This window comes from Panulirus ornatus, chromosome 49, assembly GCF_036320965.1.
Source record: "Panulirus ornatus isolate Po-2019 chromosome 49, ASM3632096v1, whole genome shotgun sequence".
Taxonomy (NCBI): Eukaryota; Metazoa; Arthropoda; class Malacostraca; order Decapoda; family Palinuridae; genus Panulirus; species Panulirus ornatus.
Genome location: NC_092272.1, coordinates 3,985,827 through 4,007,551, shown reverse-complemented (window position 1 = coordinate 4,007,551; position 21,725 = coordinate 3,985,827). Strand labels below are relative to the sequence as shown.

Here is a 21,725-nt window from a genome sequence, read left to right as displayed (position 1 = left end):
CCTCCGACTCTCATCTTATTCATATCTGCCCATAATCATGGAAGTATGTTAACCATGAGGGAAAACATTCCTTTAACCTAAGGGAAAGCAATAACCTTTCATCTTCATACACTGGTAGGTCTCTAACCACTTCTGTCACACTACCTCTCTTTTACTTCTCCATGCTGACAGCACTACAGTTGTTTCTCCTATCAACAAAGCAACCTTCTCTGGCTTTTACTTTCCCTCTGTCTTTACCTTGGATGACTAATACTCCTTTTTCTCCTGATGCCTCCTTTTACTAATCCTGCACCCCTTCCTGTAATTTCTTTTTGTATTGCCCAAGAAGCATTTCTCTTTCTGGACTGGACACAAACAAGTTTTACTTGTGCTTACTTGTCTGTCCTGTTTCTGTAAAAAAAGGAAACTTTTCCTTCTTCTTGGAAGCAATCACTGGTGAATCCCATCCCAAGGGCAGGAGACTTTTCCAAGTCCTTTAACTTTCATCTTGTTGCCTTGACTTCTTACAAAGTCTTTGAACCCCTCCTCAACTCCCATATCCTCACACATTTTGAATCTCATAATCTTCTCTCTGATTCAAAACATGGCTTCCATCAGGCAAGATCCACTGATGATATCCTGTTTAATCTTACTTATGTCTGGTTATCACCTCTGAAAGATTTCAAGAGAATCCTGAGTAGCTGGCCTTGATATATCAAAAGATTTTGATAAGGTGTGGCATTGGGAACTTGTCTCTAAGCTCCCCTCGTTTGGCTTCCTTTCGTTACTTCATTGTTCCTAAACTCTTCCGCCTTCTGATCGATGATTTCCTTTCTTCAATGGATTACAAAGTGTATTCACATGCTAACAACTCGACACTGCATTCCTCTACTTTCTTAAAATCTGTTCCATCCTCTCTCACAGGAGACCTTAATTGGGTATATGAAACCTTGTTAAGTTTACTGCCCCAACACCCAATTTCTGCCCATCACTTAAAAAGACCCACTTGCCCTGTGCTTAAATGCTGGTTCACTTTCCCTCTTCTATAGGTATCACTTTGGGTTTTCGCTGTTAGTGTGCCTCTACCATTAGCCAGACCACAGGAGTAATTATGTGAATTATCCGAACACATAGTAATTATTTGATATAGTAAGACTCATCATCCAAGCACAAGCCAATATATGGCGATGGATGTAAGTTTTGAAATATCCCATAAAGGGGGATGTCTCTATTTTTGGTACTCTCAGGTACAAAAAATAGAGAAATGTGTTTCACAATGGTATATAGATTGGTAATATTGCTGAAAGTTACAAAAATTTGTAATACAATATTCCATAGGTTTTCCCAAGAGTACAAACTAATTTCAAAAGACATAAAGTAACTGTGCTATGGTAATGGCAACTTATCCTTTTCAATGTATGCAAAGATTTTCAAATCAGCTTTGACAGTTTGATGTAGTTTTCCAAGTATTTTCTTCTTATTGTTTTTGTCTCACCTTAACTGACAGGAGCTCTATGATATGGCATCTGTACCAAAAGAGGAACATTCATATATTTTGGATTCCTTTGAAGAGTTTGAGGCCCTTGCTAGGAGAGCACTTCATGAAGGTAAGGACTTAATTTAGAGACAGTTTTTATGAGCTTAACACAGCTAGAGTCTTTTCTGTTGCTCTAGCATAACATGAAGTTGATGTTAATGCATCAAAATCAATCATTTGGTTCTTTATACAGTGGTACAAGCCAATGCACTACTGGTGCCTTACATATAAATACCTTCATCCCACAGGATCATAGGTGTATTTCACCAACTGTATAGAAATCCTCTTGGGTGATTTTTGGTCAAATTTGGTGGTTATTGGGTGTTTCTGTTTAGGGGAAACACTCATTTTTATTAGTTACATGTTTTCAAAATATCAGTTACTCAGTAAGATATAGCTATGTCCACAAGAGATATCTGGGGTTTTCAAATTTCAATGACTATGCCAAAGTTTTAAATTTCCCAGGCCATTTTCAAATCCTTCACTTTTCCCCAACCTTGTAAAAAATGTCAAAAAGTTCCACACTCTTCTCTGACTTATGGGAACCATCAAGATGCAGACACGAAGAGACAATGGATTGGGTGGAGGAGAGCAAAGCTGTTCTAAATCACCCTCATTGACACATTACACCAACAGAAGTTGCTTATATTACCAGTGCTGCTCTGTCAGTAATCTGACACAAGGCTGTTTCCCTAAATCAGATGGCACCAAATTTTCATAAAAATACATCACTGATAAATATATCTAGTACACATCTGCTTAGATTAGCATAACCTCTCCTCTGTCTGCCATGGCAGATTTACACAGTGGAGTGCTGATGGCACAGGATCCACGTTCCTGCTTACAGCTCTGCTCCACCGGAGACTACTGTTGCGACGCATATGCCACCTGCACCTGTGGCACCCACACAGGACACTACGCATGCACTTGCCGTAAGGGATACTATGGCACAGGTCTCCACGGAGACTGCAGACGTGAGTTTCAGTATGCCTGCTTTGTCAAGATTCTCATAGCGTGGGTATTTCATTTACAATTACTTTTCTTTAAAGTGGTCCTCCCTTTTATGTCAGATTAGAAGCTGTAGATTATAGTGAAACTCGATGAAATAGATTGGTATGATCCTTAAGTGTGACAGGATGATTCTTTGGAATGATGGCATGGCCTTTGAAGGGTCAGGTCAAAAGCCAGGTTATCATATCTGAGGGTTGTTCTTTTGAGATTAAGGTTCATACTGTTGTGCTCAAGGGTTACACCAAGTTCATGTAGTTAAATTTTCACTAACTATAAGCTATATGGAAATATCAGCTTGGCCCTTCTTTAACAGAAAAATGAATGTAACATTCCGTCCTAAGTTTTCCTAGACAAAACTCTCAGTTAATTATCATAATCTATGATTCTTATATCTTGATGGTAATTTGCCATAAGAATCTATTGGGGATTGAATTAAAAATGTACCTACTCAGATAAGGTAATAATCTTTGGGAGTCTTGCTGTGGGGTCATTGGTGTTTGCAGACAATTTTGAACTTAATAATAAATTATATCAATCAGAAATTCATTTTCTTGTGATTGATTAGGTGTTCATGTGAATAATTAATTTCTGACACTTCCTTCCTTCTGTATAATAAGAGTAATAAATGTTCCAAGGTTAAATCATTTTTGTCCAATCTGTTTTGAATAGAAATAACAACAGTGACTAAGCAAAGTTAGTGTAATACCTAGTATTCCTTTGCAGGTCTGATAAGAATTAATGTGGCTCAGATATCATCAGGTTTTCTCTGCACTAAGTATTAGCAAGTCTGTTCACTTCTCCACATGGGAACAGAAGTCCTGTCTCATTTTATTCATGCACTACCTCCCACTGACATTTAGCTTAGCATCTTTTTGATCCACCTGGACAAGATAAAACTTTACATGTGTACTTACTAAGATGTGTCCCATCCTTGACACAGCATGTCCAGCTGGGACATACAAGGACAAGCAGGGGCCAGGGGATGTGTCCTCCTGCAGCCAGTGTCCTGATATACATATGATGAGCTCAACGGGATCCACCTCGCCCCAACAGTGTTACTGTAAGAGAGGATACAACCAAGTTGGGATGAAGTGCGTCAGTAAGTCCATCAGCTAAGCACCGAGTTCTATGAATCTCATTTGTCAGTTACCTTGTCTTTAAAATATCACTAATTCTTAGTTATTTACTAACATAAAAAAAAGTATGATGACTTAGAGTCAGATCTTATGAAAGAACTGATTTTTAGGAGAAAAACAATGAAGCTTTTGAGTAATGACTTGGTCCCACTCTCAACTTTTCTTGACAGTGTTGCAGTGTCCTGTGCTGGCACCCCCTGAGAATGGGTACTTCGTGCGCAACACGTGCAACAATGTGGTCAATGCAGCATGTGGTGTTCGCTGCAATCCTGGCTTCACCCTGAAGGGTTCCTCCATCAGGCTTTGTGGCGAAGATGGCATCTGGAGCGGTGGTGATACTCAGTGTGTCAGTCAGTATCCTATACCAAATGTGGTCAATATCCAATACTCATTGTGTCAGTCAGTATCCCATACTCAGTGTCATAGTCAGTATCCCACTCAGTGCGACATTAATTATCCCTTATTAAGTATGTCAGTCAGTATCTCATGCTCAACATGTCTTCCAGTATCCCATATTCAGTGTGTCATTCTGTATCCCATTTACAGTGTCAGTGTTCCATATGCATTCCATATGCAGAGTCAGTATCTAGTCTGAAGTTCGTCATTCAATATTCCACATTTATTCTGTCAGTATCTCAGGCTGAGTTGGTTGGTCATTGTGCCACATGCAGTATGTTAGCTGGTATCCCAGTGTGTCAGTCTTTATTCCACATGCAGAGAGTCAGAATCCTGTAGTATCTACCAACTCTACTTTTTATCAGTTCAACATCTTACAGATATTAGTAATTACAGTGTATTTACTTGTTAATGACACATGGCTCCACCTTTAGTAACTGGTCAGTGGCTATCACTACGAATTACCAACTACGAATTCAACCATCACTAAAGTAGTGAATAAAAGCTACAATGCTGTGGTCTCAAAGCTTATCTTCAATACTTTGGCCTTTCTGACTGCAGTGGGAAGGTCCATTCACCCATCTCTGAAGCAAGGGTAACTAGGATAATCTGCAGTTATTATTCTCAATTTATAGTAACTAACTATAAACTGACTAACCCTAAAATGGGAGCTGAACAGCTGGGTCAGATGTGAGCTAGCTGCCCTGACTGGAACTCTACCCTGGTCCCTGCAGAGGCATCCATAATTCAGACGTCAGCCTGCAAAAAAATCATATATTTGCAAAGTAATTTGAGTAGCAAGAAGACCAATAACTACCTGTAGCTCAACAAGATGACTATAAAGTTTGTGGCATTTCTTATATTACTAAATATCATCTATGAACACTTGAGATGGGTACACTTTTCCAAATATTGACTCAACTCCTTTAAAGATCAACTGTAAAACGCTACTTTTTTGCCAGGCTTGTCAATGTTTGAATTTTCAGCTTTAACTCCCAGAGCACAATAGTGCAACCCTTGAGCATGATGGCCTGGCCCTTGACATGGACAGAATCAAACATCATGCCATCAAACCTGAGGGTTATACTATCATCAAGGTCATATCAAGGTCAATACAGTCAAGCTGAAGAGGTTCACATACAATAGCATTTCCTGGTTTGGTATGATCTACTGCTTGGACCAGATTCACACATGTACAATGATTGATCCTCTCCAATTCCTCCATATCTTAACATTACAGTGAAGTCATGCCCAGAGTTGAAGCCAACAGCTCATGGAACAATGGTGTGCTCCCAGCCCCAGCCTACCATGGACACAGAGTGCCACTTTGCCTGTGACCCTGGCTACCAGCTGGTGGGCTCCAAGATGAGGACTTGTCTCCCAGTTGCTATGTGGGATGGTATCCCTGCCTACTGCAAGCGTAAGTCAAAGGGTACATTTGCAACCCAGTAAGCAAAATGGTATATGACCTTTGGATATGATGCCTTGGCCTTTGACCTGACCTTTGAGGGTTAGGTTAAAGGATGGGCTATCATACCAAAAGTCTTGCCATCTCTTTTAAGGGTCATACTGTATGCTTAAGAATTATATTGTCCCACTCAGGGAGTTAAGATTATTGAAACCTGCTATTTCATGTGACAAATTATCCTACAAGATGCAAAATATCCCATACCATGTCACAGTACTGCAACTGCTTTGCAAAACTGCTTGGTTCTCCTCTCATTTTATTTACTAAAGATCTATTTTTGACATCTTCCATGCTGCATTTTAGTTGAAAACTAATGAATCAATAAAACTTTGGACACTCATTTCACAGTCTTCAGAGTTTTCCTGTTTATTAAGATGTGTAAGTATTTTTGAATACTGTATCATATATCTTCATCTTATTTATGATAAATATTAGGTCCCTTTGGGGTAATTTAATTTAAGCTGCTGATTAATGCTGATGGTTGAACTATTATATGGAAAGAGGTCAGAAACTTATTAGTGAAGAAAGGTATTAGTTTGGGATCAAACCTTTACTGATGAATAGCCTTATTATGTCAACTGCATAGATGGCAGATGCTTGAGGATCACTCTCTGAATTTTTTGTTGTCTGTCCATCCCTTGTTGGGAATTGCACTTTAACCTGCAACATGATCTTGATCATACTTGAAACTAAATTAGATACTGAAGCTTTTAGCAGTTATTTTCCAGAACCTAAAGAATCAAACAGCATAAGACCCATAATTCTACTTAGGATTTTGTTTGAGTATTGTCACTTAAAAGAATTAACTAGAAACTTAGCCTAACTTATAACTTGAACCAAAGTTCACCTTTATCCAGGATTTCTGGTATCTTTCAAACAGTATTTCTTTCAATTTGTACTTCATTCCCAATAACAGTGTTGCAGTGCTTGCAACATACGTGTTCCATAGAATATCCTTCTAGTTTATGAAAACTAGAAATTCTTGAGGTCATACCCTTATTAGAGAATTTTAGTGAAGTTCAAAGGTCAGTGACCTTACTGATAAATATACATCCATGTCTAATCTTGCCTCAGTTTATTCTCTTGTGCAACTATTCTTCTAACATCTCTCCATGCTAACCCTTTCTTTCATTGTCTAACATCTCTCCATGCTAACCCTTTCTTTCATTGTCCCCCTGTCTATTCTTCCCTCACTTGTCTCGTCATACCCAACCTTCCTTCCTTGTCTTCCCATTCCTACCATTCTCCCAATGTCTCTTCCCATTCCCACCCTTCTCCCAATGTCCACCATTCCTTCCCATGCCCATCATTTACTCCCTTGTCTCCTCTTACCTACCCTACCCTTTCCTGTCCTCCCTGTCCACCTCTCCCTCAAGTTTCTACATGTTCATCCCTCATCTTGTGTCTCCCCATGTCCACCCTTCTCAACTTTGTTTCCACATACCCACCTTTTTCTCCCATGTCCATCTTTCCTTTCCATATCAATCCTCCCCTCTCATGTCCACCCTTCTTTATCCCATATCCACCCTTCCTTCCATGTCTCCTCATGTCCACCCTTCTCTCCCATACCTAACTGTGTCCTCTCTGGCCAAAGCCATCTTCTGTCCGACACTGGATCCCCTACGCCATGGGAAAGTTCGGCCTGCAAGCTGTGTGACCTCGAAGTCAAAGTATGGTACCAGGTGTGAGTTCGCTTGTGACCATGGCTACCAGCTCAGTGGCCCCATCAAGAGCACCTGTGTAGATCCTGGTGTATGGTCTGGTGGCCAGAAGCCCCCCAGGTGTATAGGTGAGTGTGAGGAGAGCTTTGGTGTACTGGGTGCCAAGTGAGGAGTTAACTGTAGGAGCAGGTGCTTGTGTAATGGGTGCAGGGAATGGAGTGTAAGTTCTCTGTATCAGGAGTTAAATGTATGGTAGGTGTTGTTTTGATGGGTAACAGAAATGGAGTGTAAATCTCACAGGTATAGAGTTAAATGTCTGAGCAAGTGTTGGGATGATGGATGGTGGGAAGAAAATGTCAGTCCTCTAAGTGAGGAGTAAATGTATAAACAGACATTAATAAGATAGGCAGAGAGTATAGAGTGGCAAGTCCATTAGGAGTTAAATATTTAAGCAGATGTTAGTTTGATAGTTGCATGGAATGAAATATAGCTCCTTTTATAAAGGAGTTAAATGTGTGAGCATGATTTAATGGGTGAAGAAAATGTTGTGCAAGTCCTACAGGTGAGGAATGTTTCAGTAGGTGTTGGAGCATAAGTCCTCCAGGAGAGGAATTAACTGCTGAGCAGGTGTTGGCATGATGGATGCAGCAAAGGATGCAATAAGAGGTGTTGGTGAAGTGTTTTTTGTGGTGATGGGTGAAAGTGAGTTCTTGTATGCTCCAAGCCCTGACTTACGTACATTACTTTTGTGTTTTTAGATGATAATGACTTTCTTTCCTGTGGTAAAGATGTGGTAAAGAGTTTTTCCTAATTTTTCTTTAACTCAAAGAGTTTTCATATGATGTGCTGGTTGGGATTTTTTTGGGATATGTTGGGAATATGATTTGTTTTGTGTTGCGAGGTCATTTTGTGATACAGAGTGTTGTGTGAACATCAAACCTCCCTGTGTGCTTTGAAAAGATGTAGTTTGTATAGTATTATAGAAGGTGAACCACTCAAACACTTTTAGCCTTTGATGACTGCCAAGGCATTAATATCTGTATCATGCATATCTTTGTTGGTACCTCCAAAGCATCCTTCCTCATATGATGCTACATGCATCATCATTAGCTACTTCTTGTAGATGCCTCTACCATCCCATACATTTCGGTATTCACAACTGCTAATGTTTCTCTCATCATAAGTATCATCTGCATATAATGACCAACTATTTCTCCTGCCCCACCTGCAGATGTGACCCCCCCAGTCATCCAGTGCCCTCACAACCAGACAGTGACCACAAACCAGTACGAGAGCTTTGCCAAGATCAGCTGGGACCCACCCTTCGTCAAAGGTCAGCAGGTGTGCTTGTATACTCATGTAATAAAGGCAAATTTGTATCTGTACTTTCATAAATGTCAAGACTGTTTAAAACACTCATCCTTTATAATAACCCACTTCTTCTATCACATGTATTTTCAGCCTTTGGCAGTATTTTTGTGTTGCCTACAAAGGATGGTGGACAGTGATGGTGTTATCATAGTAATATCCTCCAAAGAATTACAATGAACTTGAACAACTATACTATGATAACAAAGGAACAATCAGGATGGTACATAAAGCAGTGAAACACACTTCTCAGAGATGGCAAAGTACTGATAACATAGTATTTCAATTTCGAGACATGGAGTGGGGAAATTTGAATTTTTAAAATGATAGCGAGTCATGAAGACACAAGTTTATAGAGTGTGTACAAGAAATTTCATTTACCAACATGTAAGGAGCACACTAGATTGAAAGGGTCTGAAACATCAGATCTTATATACACTTATATTAAGAACATTATATATGGTACACCAGTGGAAGAAGTGATCATGTAATGCTCCACTTTTAACATGTAAAAGAGGGCATTAAAAGAGTAAAAGTACGATAAGATATAGAGAGGAGATATAACTGCAAAACCTATACAAACTTCGATAATTACAATGGCAATGCACATTGGGAAATGGAATTCATTGTGAGCTAAGAGCCTACTTATTTCCCAAGAGAAATCTAGGAAATTTCCAACTTTGCTTCCCACTAGGAACCTGCTTACCTCCCAAGCAGAAAATATGGACCTACTACCTCGCAAGTAACACCTATCAACATCCTAATTACCTCTCCCAAGGAAACCTGAAGCCTTCTATTTACCACCCCAGTGGGAAATAGGAGTCTCCTCCTTGCCATTCTAGCAGGACCTAGGAGCCTACCTATATTCCCAATTGGAACTAAAGGCTACCTGCTTACCTCCCCTGTGGTCGTTAGGAACATGTCACATCAGCAAAAATTAGGCTCATTACTCTCCCAGTTAGAAACTGGGATTGATTTACCTCCCTGGTAGAGACTAGAAACTTCCTACTTACCACCCCAACGAATGCTAGAAACCTGCTTTTTTTTCCCATTAGGAACAAAAACCTCCTAATTTCCCATTATGATCTTGAAAACTACTTATTTGCCATCTTGACTTACACCTTATGTACCTCATATATCATAAACCAGAAGTGTAGTGACCTGTAGTGACCTCCCATTGTAACCTGCTGCAAGTGAGAAACCTGCCTCCCTTGCATCGAAAACTAAAAACCTCCAATTAGATCTCTATCGATAAAGTGAATGCATTCCAAGACTTCTTTATTTTCAGAAACTTCAGTACTAGTGATATATTCAACACAAGAGGTATAAATATGCATTCCAGGGCTTAAGAGAAGGGGGGGTTACAATAAGAAACATCTTTAAATAGGATTACAAATAGGGTTTAAGCTGCCTGGTTAAAAAAATTTGCAGAAACAATGAATCCATATTGAATATACCAAAAGATAATGAAACAATAAAATACAGTCATTATTTACCTATAACCTAGCTAACAATCCCATTACTTGCCTTTTTACGATTTGCTGATTTATGTTGCATTTTTACCTCAGTTGGGCCACTTGCACTCGACAGTCACTTAAAAAAATATGATGGGATAATAAAATCACTTTATCATACTCATACACATAACAGACGAGTCTCCAACATCAGGACATTTGCGCAGCTGTAGACATGTGATGCATAACTAGTGACTGCACCCCTTACTGTTTATAAAAGGAGACTCGTGAAGGTCTTTGCTGATTGGCCCAGGATAAAAACAAACTCCTCACTCTGTTACATTCATAATGTATGCTTAAAGAAGTTTGTTACATCTCCCTAGGGAACTTTATGACTGAATCACATTTTTTCAGTTGTTCAAGTGTTCTTTTATGAGGTTCTTTCATTTTATGAGAGATAAATTGCTTTCCACTTTTACTTGAAAAACACAAATTTTTCAGAAAGACTAGGAACTAAGGTGTCATTTCACTTAGATGATCGTAAAACCAATTCATAAAAATACATAAAGAAAAGTATAATCCTGATATCAAAACCAGAGATTTCATTACTTGAGTAGGTCTCCTATGGTATTACAGGTGCATTTCATCAACACTACAGTAATCCTTTTGGATTTCAGTGGTTTTCATTCTTTGGGGAGACCCCTTCCAGAGTACAATTGTTCAGTTCAAGTTAAAGGGTGCACACCATTTATAAACAGTGTCTCTCCAGGATGATCTATGCATCACTTTATTTACAAAATTATGTTCTAGTTAATCATAAATGAAAAAGGATATATGCTTCTCTTAAATATGAATTTTTCCCTACCAGAATGACCAAATATCACAATTAACATTCAAAGTTTGAACATTTTCTGTGGACTTCTTCATAAAGGAGCTTCATTCCTAGAGAATTCATTAACAGAGGTATACGTGTAATTACTGTCATCAATCATAAACACAAAAACTTAATAATTTCCTGTTATAAACTAAAAACATACCTCCTACTTTAAGCAAGAAACTTACTATCCTCTCGTAAATACAAAGCCTTAGAACCTCCCATTGTGAACAGAAACCTACTTACTTCTCATCACTGAAAAAAGATAAAATCTAAGCGCTCATTATAACCAAAAAAGTTTACTAAACTTCCATAATAAATTAAAAACCAGCAACCAATTGTAAACTAGAAACTTACTTTCCTCCTATGGTAAACAAGAAACCTAACAACTTCCCATCATAAACCAGAAACCTCATAACTTTGCATTATACATTAGAAAGCTTCTCACTAGGCCCTGTGTGATCTGGAAACTTACATGCTTCGATGTCTCCCATCAGACAACTCAAAGGAGGAGGTGCGCCTGACAACCATCCCAGCCACCACACAACCCATGAAGCTAAATATTGGGGCTCACACAATTACCTATGTAGCCAAGGATAAAATGGGAAACAAGGCCTCCTGCAAGTTCTCCATCACTGTCTTTGGTAAGGGCTAGTTAAGGCTGGTGTTTTAGATGAAGCTTGGTAAAATCTACTAGTGTTGAAAGAAAGAGTTAGTAAAGATTAATATTGTCGGTAATGGTTAGCCAAGGTTAATGTTTTATATAAAAGTTTATTAAGACTAGGCACATGATAGAGTTGATAGAGATGCTCTGTGGAAGGTATTAAGAATATATGGTGTGGGAGGAAAGTTGTTAGAAGCAGTGAAAAGTTTTTATCGAGGATGTAAGGCATGTGTACGTGTAGGAAGAGAGGAAAGTGATTGGTTCTCAGTGAATGTAGGTTTGCGGCAGGGGTGTGTGATGTCTCCATGGTTGTTTAATTTGTTTATGGATGGGGTTGTTAGGGAGGTAAATGCAAGAGTTTTGGAAAGAGGGGCAAGTATGAAGTCTGTTGGGGATGAGAGAGCTTGGGAAGTGAGTCAGTTGTTGTTCGCTGATGATACAGCGCTGGTGGCTGATTCATGTGAGAAACTGCAGAAGCTGGTGACTGAGTTTGGTAAAGTGTGTGGAAGAAGAAAGTTAAGAGTAAATGTGAATAAGAGCAAGGTTATTTAGGTACAGTAGGGTTGAGGGTCAAGTCAATTGGGAGGTGACTTTGAATGGAGAAAAACTGGAGGAAGTGAAGTGTTTTAGATATCTGGGAGTGGATCTGGCAGCGGATGGAACCACGGAAGCGGAGGTGGATCATAGGGTGGGGGAGGGGGCGAAAATTCTGGGGGCCTTGAAGAATGTGTGGAAGTCGAGAACATTATCTCGGAAAGCAAAAATGGGTATGTTTGAAGGAATAGTGGTTCCAACAATGTTGTATGGTTGCGAGGCGTGGGCTATGGATAGAGTTGTGCGCAGGAGGATGGATGTGCTGGAAATGAGATGTTTGAGGACAATGTGTGGTATGAGGTGGTTTGATCGAGTGAGTAACGTAAGGGTAAGAGAGATGTGTGGAAATAAAAAGAGCGTGGTTGAGAGAGCAGAAGAGGGTGTTTTGAAGTGGTTTGGGCACATGGAGAGGATGAGTGAGGAAAGATTGACCAAGAGGATATATGTGTCGGAGGTGGAGGGAGCAAGGAGAAGAGGGAGACCAAATTGGAGGTGGAAAGATGGAGTGAAAAAGATTTTGTGTGATCGGGGCCTGAAGATGCAGGAGGGTGAAAGGAGGGCAAGGAATAGAGTGAATTGGAGCAATGTGGTATACCGGGGTTGACGTGCTGTCAGTGGATTGAATCAAGGCATGTGAAGCGTCTGGGGTAAACCATGGAAAGCTGTGTAGGTATGTATATTTGCGTGTGTGGACGTATGTATATACATGTGTATGGGGGGGGGGGTGGGCCATTTCTTTCGTCTGTTTCCTTGCGCTACCTCGCAAACGCAGGAGACAGCGACAAAGTATAAAAAAAAAAAAAAAAAAAATTAAGACTAGCATTGTAAATAAGGGATAGTCAGGGCTAGCTAGTGCTGTAGGTCTAGGTTAGTTGAGACAACTGATGTAGATAAGGGTTAGCCAAGACTCTTGGCTAACTAAGTGTCAGTCAAGAGTAGCGATGCGGTTGATGGTTTGTCATGGAGTGTTGCAGTGAAGGGTTAGTCAAGGCTAGTGCTGCAGGTAAGGGTTTGTCAAGGATAATGTAAAGAAAGGCTAGTAAAATCCATAGTTATAGGGAAGGGTTTGTCAAGACTGTTGTTGGAGACAGAGGCCAGTTAAAGCAACAGTTGGGGATAAGGTCTAGTCAAGTCTGATGATGTAATAGGTTACTCAAGCTTAAACGGAGAGAAAAAGTGAATCTGGCTGAGTACCAAATGTAAGGACATTTAAGCCTAGTAATGTAGGTAAGGGCTGTGTAAGGTTTTCATGAACTGGGTAAAGCCTAGGAGCAGTGAATACTCATATTCACTGTAAGAAATTCACTTTTACTTCTAGTACCAGTAAGGACTAAGCAGTCTCAATGGCACATAATTCAATTAACTTGCTGTCTGCTGCTCCCCAAATGAAAAACTCAGATTAAATTCATGGCAATACAGTTACTTATATGCAAACTCTAAAACACTTTTTTTTTCACTTCATCTTCATTTAGAAGTGAAGAACTGTAAATACTGTAATCCTTAAGTAATTTTTCCTGAATTTATCCATCTACAAAGGACTTCACATATCTTTAATGTATGTTTTTTCAAGCTAGAATGTGCCTCAACTGTGAATTTTTCCTTATAAGCCCTAATTCTTGAGTTTCCTAATGAGGAAGAATTAGTCATAACATATTCTTCTGGCCTAATTTCCTTCCACAGATGAGGAGCCTCCTCGTGTGGACTGGTGTGACTCTCCACCCATCTTCCTGTCACATGATGAAGATGTTGATGTTTACTGGGAGGAGCCCATTTTCTCTGACAATTCTGGCAAGGAGGTTCAGGTCAGGCAGATAACGAAGCTGAAGTCATACAATAATGCTGGGCATTTTTCCTCAACTGCGACAGCTGGTTTATTATTTTCCATTTTACTCTGAGTATTGCTTGACTATGACAAACCAGGTTGGTGCAGACAGCTCAGCAAAAAATAACAGAAATGACACATTTTTAGAAATGACACAATATATATGGATGAGTCATCTTAATGGTTAGTGGAGAGAGAGAGAGTTGCTTCACTTTTGTATAAGTGGAATTCACAGTATTTTATGACTGATTAGGCTGTGACATATTTCAGAAAATAGCTCTGAAATAACAATTACTTACTGCTCCAAAGATATAAATAAGAATCAAAGGACTTCACACACCTTCTTACCACAGGTAATGCGGTCAATGGAGCCTGGTCAATTCCCCCAGGGTGATACTTTGGTGGAGTACATGGCTGTGGATGAGGCTGGTAATACGGCCTCCTGCAACATCACCATCACCGTTCAGAGTAAGAGGCTGCTCACAATTATCAGCATTTTTGCAAGCATACAAAAAGTAAACTTTTCCATTACTCCCCTTACTGCAAAAGTATACAAAGAAAATGTTGATATACAAATTAGGTAAAAAAAAAGGTATGAAATGGCATTTGTATGTATTGATAAAAGTTTACAACAGTACTTGACCCTCTACACACAGTATATAGTTTGTATGCTTTTCGAAAATAATGATAATTGTGACAGGCCCTTAAGCAGATTTTACTGTCATCCTTCACTAAGCTAACATTACAGACAATAATTCCTTGTGAAAACTACTACTAATGAAATATGAACCACCAAAAACACATGCTACACTGACAAGTAGAGCTGCAAAGCCTAGATTTACTGAACTGTTTGGATGTTACTTTTAACTTTGACATATGCAGTAGATGGATAGCTGCATAGATTATGTAATGACAAAATATTTCTCAAGGAAAGTTACCAACAAAAAGTAAAAAGAAATTCTTGCATTGAACTTTCTTTTTCACACTTGTTTAAGACTTAGAAATACAAACATATTGGTATGTATATATACAGTTTGATTACATCATCATATGAATAAATCCACCCTTGCTGTTTCTCTACTTGTCTTAATCCTCCTCTCCCTCCTTCACCTTGTTTTGACCTCCCAATAGCTTTTAGGGAAACTCCACAGAGCATGCGTGCCAACTTCCCGTGGACCCTATCAACGGTGCTGCCAACTGCACAGAGAACCCTGAGGCTGTCTTCTGTACACTAACCTGTGATGATGGCTATGCCTTTGCCATGCGACCCCGGCAGGACTACTTCTGTGCATATGATGGTGTCTGGCTGCCAGAAGACAACCCCATGCCTTTTCCGGATTGTTCAGGTGTCTTTTTCATCCCTTAGTCAGAAATAATGCTTTTGTATCATTTTCAGAAGTCATATCTATTGTGAAATATATACGGTAACACACCTGAAAGAAAAAACAATAGTTTGTTTTAGGGGCTAGTAATTTAAGATAAGAAGAGTAAAATAGATCTGCATTACACAGTTGTATGAATATAGGTATTTTTACATAGAATGTGTTCATTGAATTCGATGATACTACAAACTGAATTGAAATATTTCAGTGACATCAGTGTCCAACAGCATTTCCCAAGCAGGGGAGATGGCCATGGAGGATGATGGGTCCATCTGTGACAATATTTTCCTAATGGGTCAGGTAAGGCCTAGATCTTGACTCTCCTTTGGGGGAATACAAGTAACATATAGATATGTAATACCATGTTTGGCTTTAGATTTTAATGTGACAATGTCTTAAACACAAGTGTTTAAGATGACATGGCATAAGTGAGTTTGAAAGCTTATGTCCCATTTCTGAAACACAGATGAACAGATACATGATGTCACAAAGATCAGGGAGGGAGAATGCATGAAACAATATGCAATTGAGGAAGGACATTAGTTCAATTAGGACCATTGGCTATCAGTTTAGGGATCAGCTGTTAATTACTGATGTCCCAGAGATAGGCACCTAATACATTCAACAAATAATATGTGGAAAGCAGTATTGCCTATTTGCACATATCTTAAAAACTTGCATTATACAAAGCTTTGGTGTTCACTCTTAAGAGCCATTTGATAGCATCTTCTCTGTTTACAGGTGGAAAACCAACTGGAAAAAAAGTTAGAGGAGGCTTTGAACACCATGTGTGATGAAGATGTGGTATGTGAAGTTGCTGCTGTGGAAGCTGTCTGTGAAAGCATCCTCGCTGAGGCAGAGGAAGAGTTTAATTCCATTGACTTCTACAGGAGGAGGAGGTCCACGAAGAAGGATCCCTTGACGTACTTTTGGCCTGGTGAGGATTACAAAACTGGTGACAGCAACTGGGTGTACTGGAAGAGAGGTGAAGATGCAGCAACAAATAAGATGCAGAGGGTCAAAAGGGACACTGTCTTGCAGAGTTTTGATGATTTTGAGGATAAGGAACGTCACAAGAGACAATTTGGTTTCTCCTTTGATGATCTGTTTGGCACCAAAGCCACAACAGAAGCTCCTAAGCAACCACAGAAGGTAGAGGATAACTACCTTGGGGTGTTGATTGACCTCATCTCTCGCTCAATGGCATCAGATATTGGACTTGTCCGGTTTGGGTCTTTTCTCAATACCCTCCAGTCTCAAAATGGGGATTTCACCTCAGAAGACTTCCTGTCGGCATTTGCAAAGGAATTTGGAGAAGATAAAGCAGAAGCTCTACGTGAGTTGGCAGTCAAGAAGCTCAGTACCATGAAGATTTCTGGACTGACAGGTACTGACCATGCAAGAAACCAAAGTGATGGGCAGCACTCAGTTTTCACTCACTCCTCTGGAGCCGAAGAGCACACCTGGATGATTGGAGACACAGGGTCACAATCTTCCCAAAGTGAGAAGTCTGAAGACTTTAGATCAAACAGTTATAATGAGGGCTCAACATCCTATGACTATGACCTGTCTCACAGCTCTCAGGTTGGAAACGGGTTCACCAAGAAGGCTTTCAAAGTGCGGTTCAGAGTGGAAGGTAAGACAGCTAATGATTGCAACTGACCACACATTGTAGTATCAATAATGATATCAATACTGTTAAGGGAATAGTCAGCATCACTTCTTTGCCTTATAGTAGTTCTCAGAATCCACAGATCATATGTTAAACTCCTCCCTCTTATTTCTTGAGGGTATCAGGTCTGAGCACTAGTCTATCACCTAACTCTTCACTCTTGCTGCTTAAGTTTTAGTGTTTGCTCATCTCCTTTATCAAGCTTCATATCTTAGATGCCAGCATTTATCTCTTACCCTCTTAGGTCTCTTTTCTCTCAGTCTAATCTGTCCTTCCACCCTTCTTATTTCCTTAGGTCATGGATCAGGAGCCACAGACCAGCTGCAAGGAGCCATGGGAGGTCTGCTGGATGCAGCTGCAACTGGGCAACTGGACATGAACTTTGGAGAGAGGCAGCTGCGCGTAGCTGCCATTAGGCTGAAGGAGCACCCTGAGTACCTTTGTGAGGCTGGTAGCATCCCAAGGAACAACAAGTGTGGTAAGTCACTTAAGTATGGTTTAAGTGTTTATCTTACAGAAAATCTTTTTTGTAGGACATGTGTTGATGTGGTTTACCTTTTCACTTTTCTGCAGGATTTAAGACTCAAATTTCCCCTAGAGGAACCAATGGGCTTATCTGTTTCTCTCTACATATTTTCTAAACAACTCGATATTTTTATACAACATAGTAACTCATAATTTTCAGTGATACAATTTTGATCCAGAGAAACCCCCTTGATTACAGGTTTGGTGTTTTTTTCATAATTGAGAATTGAGGCATTAAAATGAATACATATCAGAATGTATTTTACTTTTCATGAAGTGGGCTGCCTCAATTGCTTACAGAGAAGTTCCTGTGTCCACAGCTACCTAAATGAGCCAGTAGTTACTGATGTCCCACAACTACACATAGTTTAGGCAGACATTATGGTGTCATCCTAGCATTTCCATCCGTCAGTCAGTGAACACAATCTTGTTAGTACAAAAGCTCAAAAAACTTCATACTTCTACCATAAGTACCGCATGTGAAGCAATGAACTCTTTCAATTTTGGGGCATGCATCTGCATAAACCTGGACACCAATCACGTAACACTGTTTTCTTTGAAATAGCTACAGCACTTAGGTAGGAGCTTCTGCAAACACTGCATTAGAGTTGCTCTCTGCCAGTGACCTGTTAAGGGAAGGCACCAAAGGCTAAGAAGTGGCAATGAAGTTCACTAGTTATGGAGACTTCATTACTGTGGCCACTCCTTGAGGAAGTTCAAATTGGAAACAGGCATCAGAAATATAGATAACTAGATAGATACATGGATAGTGCCATAGGATGTGAGTGCTGAATGACAGGAGTTATAAATCTGCATCATTTTGCAAATAAATGAAAGCTCATTAGTTTCTTTATAATCATCTAATGGTGGGAAGAAAAATGAATGTTCGCATTACAGAGTTTTAAGCCCGTTTACCATACCTACCATATAGGAAGCAGTGATTGAGAGGGTGGTGGTATGCACAAAGCATATGACTGGGGAGGATCACTGCTGCTTTAGGAGAGGTATAGGGTACATGAACCTGGAGTTTGCTTAAGAAATTTGGGAAAAATACTTGGAGAAGATCTATAAGTGGCATTTTTCAATCTGAAGAAAGCATACAAAAGGGTCAACACCTTCTGGAAGGTGCTGTAAACACGCAATGTAAATGGAAAATTACTGGATGAAGAATGAGAATTTTTATCAAAAGAAAGGCATATATGTAAGTGGGAATGGAGGGAGAGTGGTTCTTAGTGAGAATGGGTTTCTGTCAGGATGTGTGATTAATATCTTCAAGGAGGGAGTGCTGAGGGAGGTGAATGTGAGGGTTTTGGAGTAAGGGGCAAGTCCACAGTATGCTGGGAGTTGGATAGTCATGGAAGGTGAACCATCTGCTGTTTGCAGATGACACAACTTTGATGGCAAACCTCAGAGAAAGACTCCAAAAGATGGTGACAGAGTTTGGAATAATATGTAAAATGAGAAAGGTGGAAATAAATGTGTACAAAAGTGAGATAATGAGATTCAGCAGGGAGGTGAGACAGGATGGTTTGAATGTAAGTTTAAATGAACAGGATGTGGCATGCTTCTTGTACTTTGAATTGGAAGTAGTAGCATATGAACCCATAGAAGCTAAAGTAAGTCTCAGTTTGAAATAGGGGACTAGGGGCCTGAGAGTATGTGAAAGGCGAGGAAGTTTGTGTGAGGGCAAATTAGGGTATGTCTGAATGCTCTTTAGTCCTGACAGTGTTGAATGTTTGCGAGTCTTGAGCTATGATCACAAACGAAAGAGAGACAGTGGATGTGCGAGAAATTAAAATCCTTAGGGAAATATGTAGTGTGACATGGGCTGATTGTGTAAAGAATGAGCTTTGAATGAGAATTTCATGAAGAGGTATGAAAGTAAATGCAGTCTGACTTAGAGGGCTAACTAAGGAGTGTTGAAATGGTTTGGTTACATAGATAGGATGAGAAAAGACTGACTGACTAAGATCTACAATAAGTGTCAGCAGTGGAGGAATTAAGGTGAAAAGGGAAACCAAAATGGTGACATTTAGAATGGAGTGGATGAGGATACTGGTTATCAGGGCCTGAACATTTAGGATGGTGAGGTGTGTATTGGATAGAATAATTTCAATTGATGAGGTATACTGAGATTGAGGTGCTGTCAGTGGGCTACACCAAGGTGTAAGAAGCAGTCACTGTAAATAAAAAAATGTAGTCTGTGGGGTTTAGCTGAGATGGTAGGATGTGGTTTCAGTGTATTATACACGACAGCTAGAGACTGGATGCACACACATGAGCATTATTTGTTAGTTTCTGATAGAACCTCACTTAAGTGGGAAAGGTAGTTAGGTACAGAATTTAATTTCTTAACATCTTAGTAATTAATATGTTTTTTTTTTTTTTTTTTATACTTTGTCGCTGTCTCCCGCGTTTGCGAGGTAACGCAAGGAAACAGACGAAAGAAATGGCCCAACCCCCCCCCATACACATGTATATACATACGTCCACACACGCAAATATACATACCTACACAGCTTTCCATGGTTTACCCCAGACGCTTCACATGTCTTGATTCAATCCACTGACAGCACGTCAACCCCGGTATATATGTATGTATATATATGTATAGTGTAAAAATGTTATACTAAATAACTTATTAATCAAAATGCCATAAAAATACAGATAAAAGCTAAAAGATGATAGAATTATCCCAGAACAATTGGTGAGCTCTTCCATATCCTCCTGACAGTGAAGTGTCCTGTTGGGACCTTCTTCAATGTGGTTCTGCGGGACTGTCTGCCCTGCCCGCAAGGGTCCTTCCAGCCAGAAGAGGGCCAGGTGTCTTGCCTTGTTTGCCCAACTAACACCTCCACCAAGGCCGGTTATGCCAAAAGTGATCAGGACTGCAAAGGTAAGTCATTTTCACCATGTTTAACTTATTTTGTATAAATCTCATTGGGATATGGGAATATCTATTTCTGTCTTTTCATATGCTTCTGCAATACTTATTTCAGTGGGTTATGTATCCAGCATATGTATTTCAGTAGGATATACACCTACTATATTATAAACTTTTTGTACGACTTGAAATTCACAGGGCAGAAAGGAGAATAAACTGAAGAGTTAAGGGATTACTGTAACTAATGAAATATTCACTATTTGACATACAGGTTCTCTGTTGAAATTACTAGTTATTATGATGAAAGGGTAAGAGAGATGTGTGGAAATAAAAAGAATGTGGTTGAAAGAGCGGAAGAGAGTGTGCTGAAATGGTCTGGGCATATGGAGAGAATGAGTGAGGAAAGATTGACAAAGAGGATATATGTGTCAGAAGTGGAGGGAACAAGGAGAAGCGGGAGACCAAAGTGGAAGTGGAAGGATGGAGCGTAAAAGATTCTGAGCAATCGGGGCCTGAACATACAGGAGGGTGAGAGGTGTGCAAGGAATAGAGTGAATTGGAATGATGTGGTATACCAGGGTCGATGAACTGTCACTAGACAAAACCAGGGCATGTGAAAGGTCAGGGGTAAACCATGGAAAGGTCTGTGGGGTTGGATGTGGATAGGGAACTGTGGCTTTGGTGCATTACACATGACAGCTAGAGACTGAATGTGAACGAATGAGGCCTGTTTTGTCTGCTTTTCCTGGCACTACCTACCTGAAGCAGGGGGTAGCGATGCTGTTTCCTTGGGGGGGGGGGGGCAAAATGGATGAAGGCAAGCAAGTATGAATATGTACATGTGTATATGTCTTTGTATGTGTATGTATCTGTTGATATGTATATACATGTATATGTGTGTGTATGGGCATTTATGTATATATATATATATCCCTGGGGATAGGGGATTAAGAATACTTCCCACGTATTCCCTGCGTGTCGTAGAAGGCGACTAAAAGGGAGGGAGCGGGGGGCTGGAAATCCTCCCCCCTCTCGTTTTTTTTTTTTTTTTCATTTTCCAAAAGAAGGAACAGAGGGGGCCAGGTGAGGATATTCCAAAAAAGGCCCAGTCCTCTGTTCTTAGTGCTACCTCGCTAACGCGGGAAATGGCGAATAGTTTAAAAGAAAAGAAAATATATATATATATATATATATATATATATATATATATATATATATATATATATATATATATATATATATATATATGTGGGTTAGGCCATTCTTTCGTCTGTTTCCTTGCACTACCTTGCTAACTC

At 39.8% G+C, this 21,725-nt stretch overlaps 1 protein-coding gene across 2 annotated transcripts in view; it reads left to right on the top strand.

Annotated features, from left to right (window-relative positions):
* LOC139764325 (sushi, von Willebrand factor type A, EGF and pentraxin domain-containing protein 1-like) overlaps positions 1-21,725 on the top strand; it is a 99,611-nt gene that overhangs the window by 23,892 nt on the left and 53,994 nt on the right. For both annotated transcript variants that reach the window (XM_071690833.1, XM_071690832.1), the window contains exons 5-19: positions 1,487-1,586; positions 2,314-2,490; positions 3,468-3,626; positions 3,834-4,013; positions 5,300-5,479; positions 7,122-7,316; positions 8,420-8,521; positions 11,382-11,528; positions 13,823-13,944; positions 14,318-14,432; positions 15,116-15,310; positions 15,555-15,646; positions 16,088-16,982; positions 17,314-17,496; positions 20,278-20,439. In XM_071690833.1, coding sequence (XP_071546934.1) covers positions 1,487-1,586; positions 2,314-2,490; positions 3,468-3,626; positions 3,834-4,013; positions 5,300-5,479; positions 7,122-7,316; positions 8,420-8,521; positions 11,382-11,528; positions 13,823-13,944; positions 14,318-14,432; positions 15,116-15,310; positions 15,555-15,646; positions 16,088-16,982; positions 17,314-17,496; positions 20,278-20,439 — 3,004 coding nt within the window. The remainder of the gene's footprint in view (positions 1-1,486; positions 1,587-2,313; positions 2,491-3,467; positions 3,627-3,833; positions 4,014-5,299; positions 5,480-7,121; positions 7,317-8,419; positions 8,522-11,381; positions 11,529-13,822; positions 13,945-14,317; positions 14,433-15,115; positions 15,311-15,554; positions 15,647-16,087; positions 16,983-17,313; positions 17,497-20,277; positions 20,440-21,725) is intronic.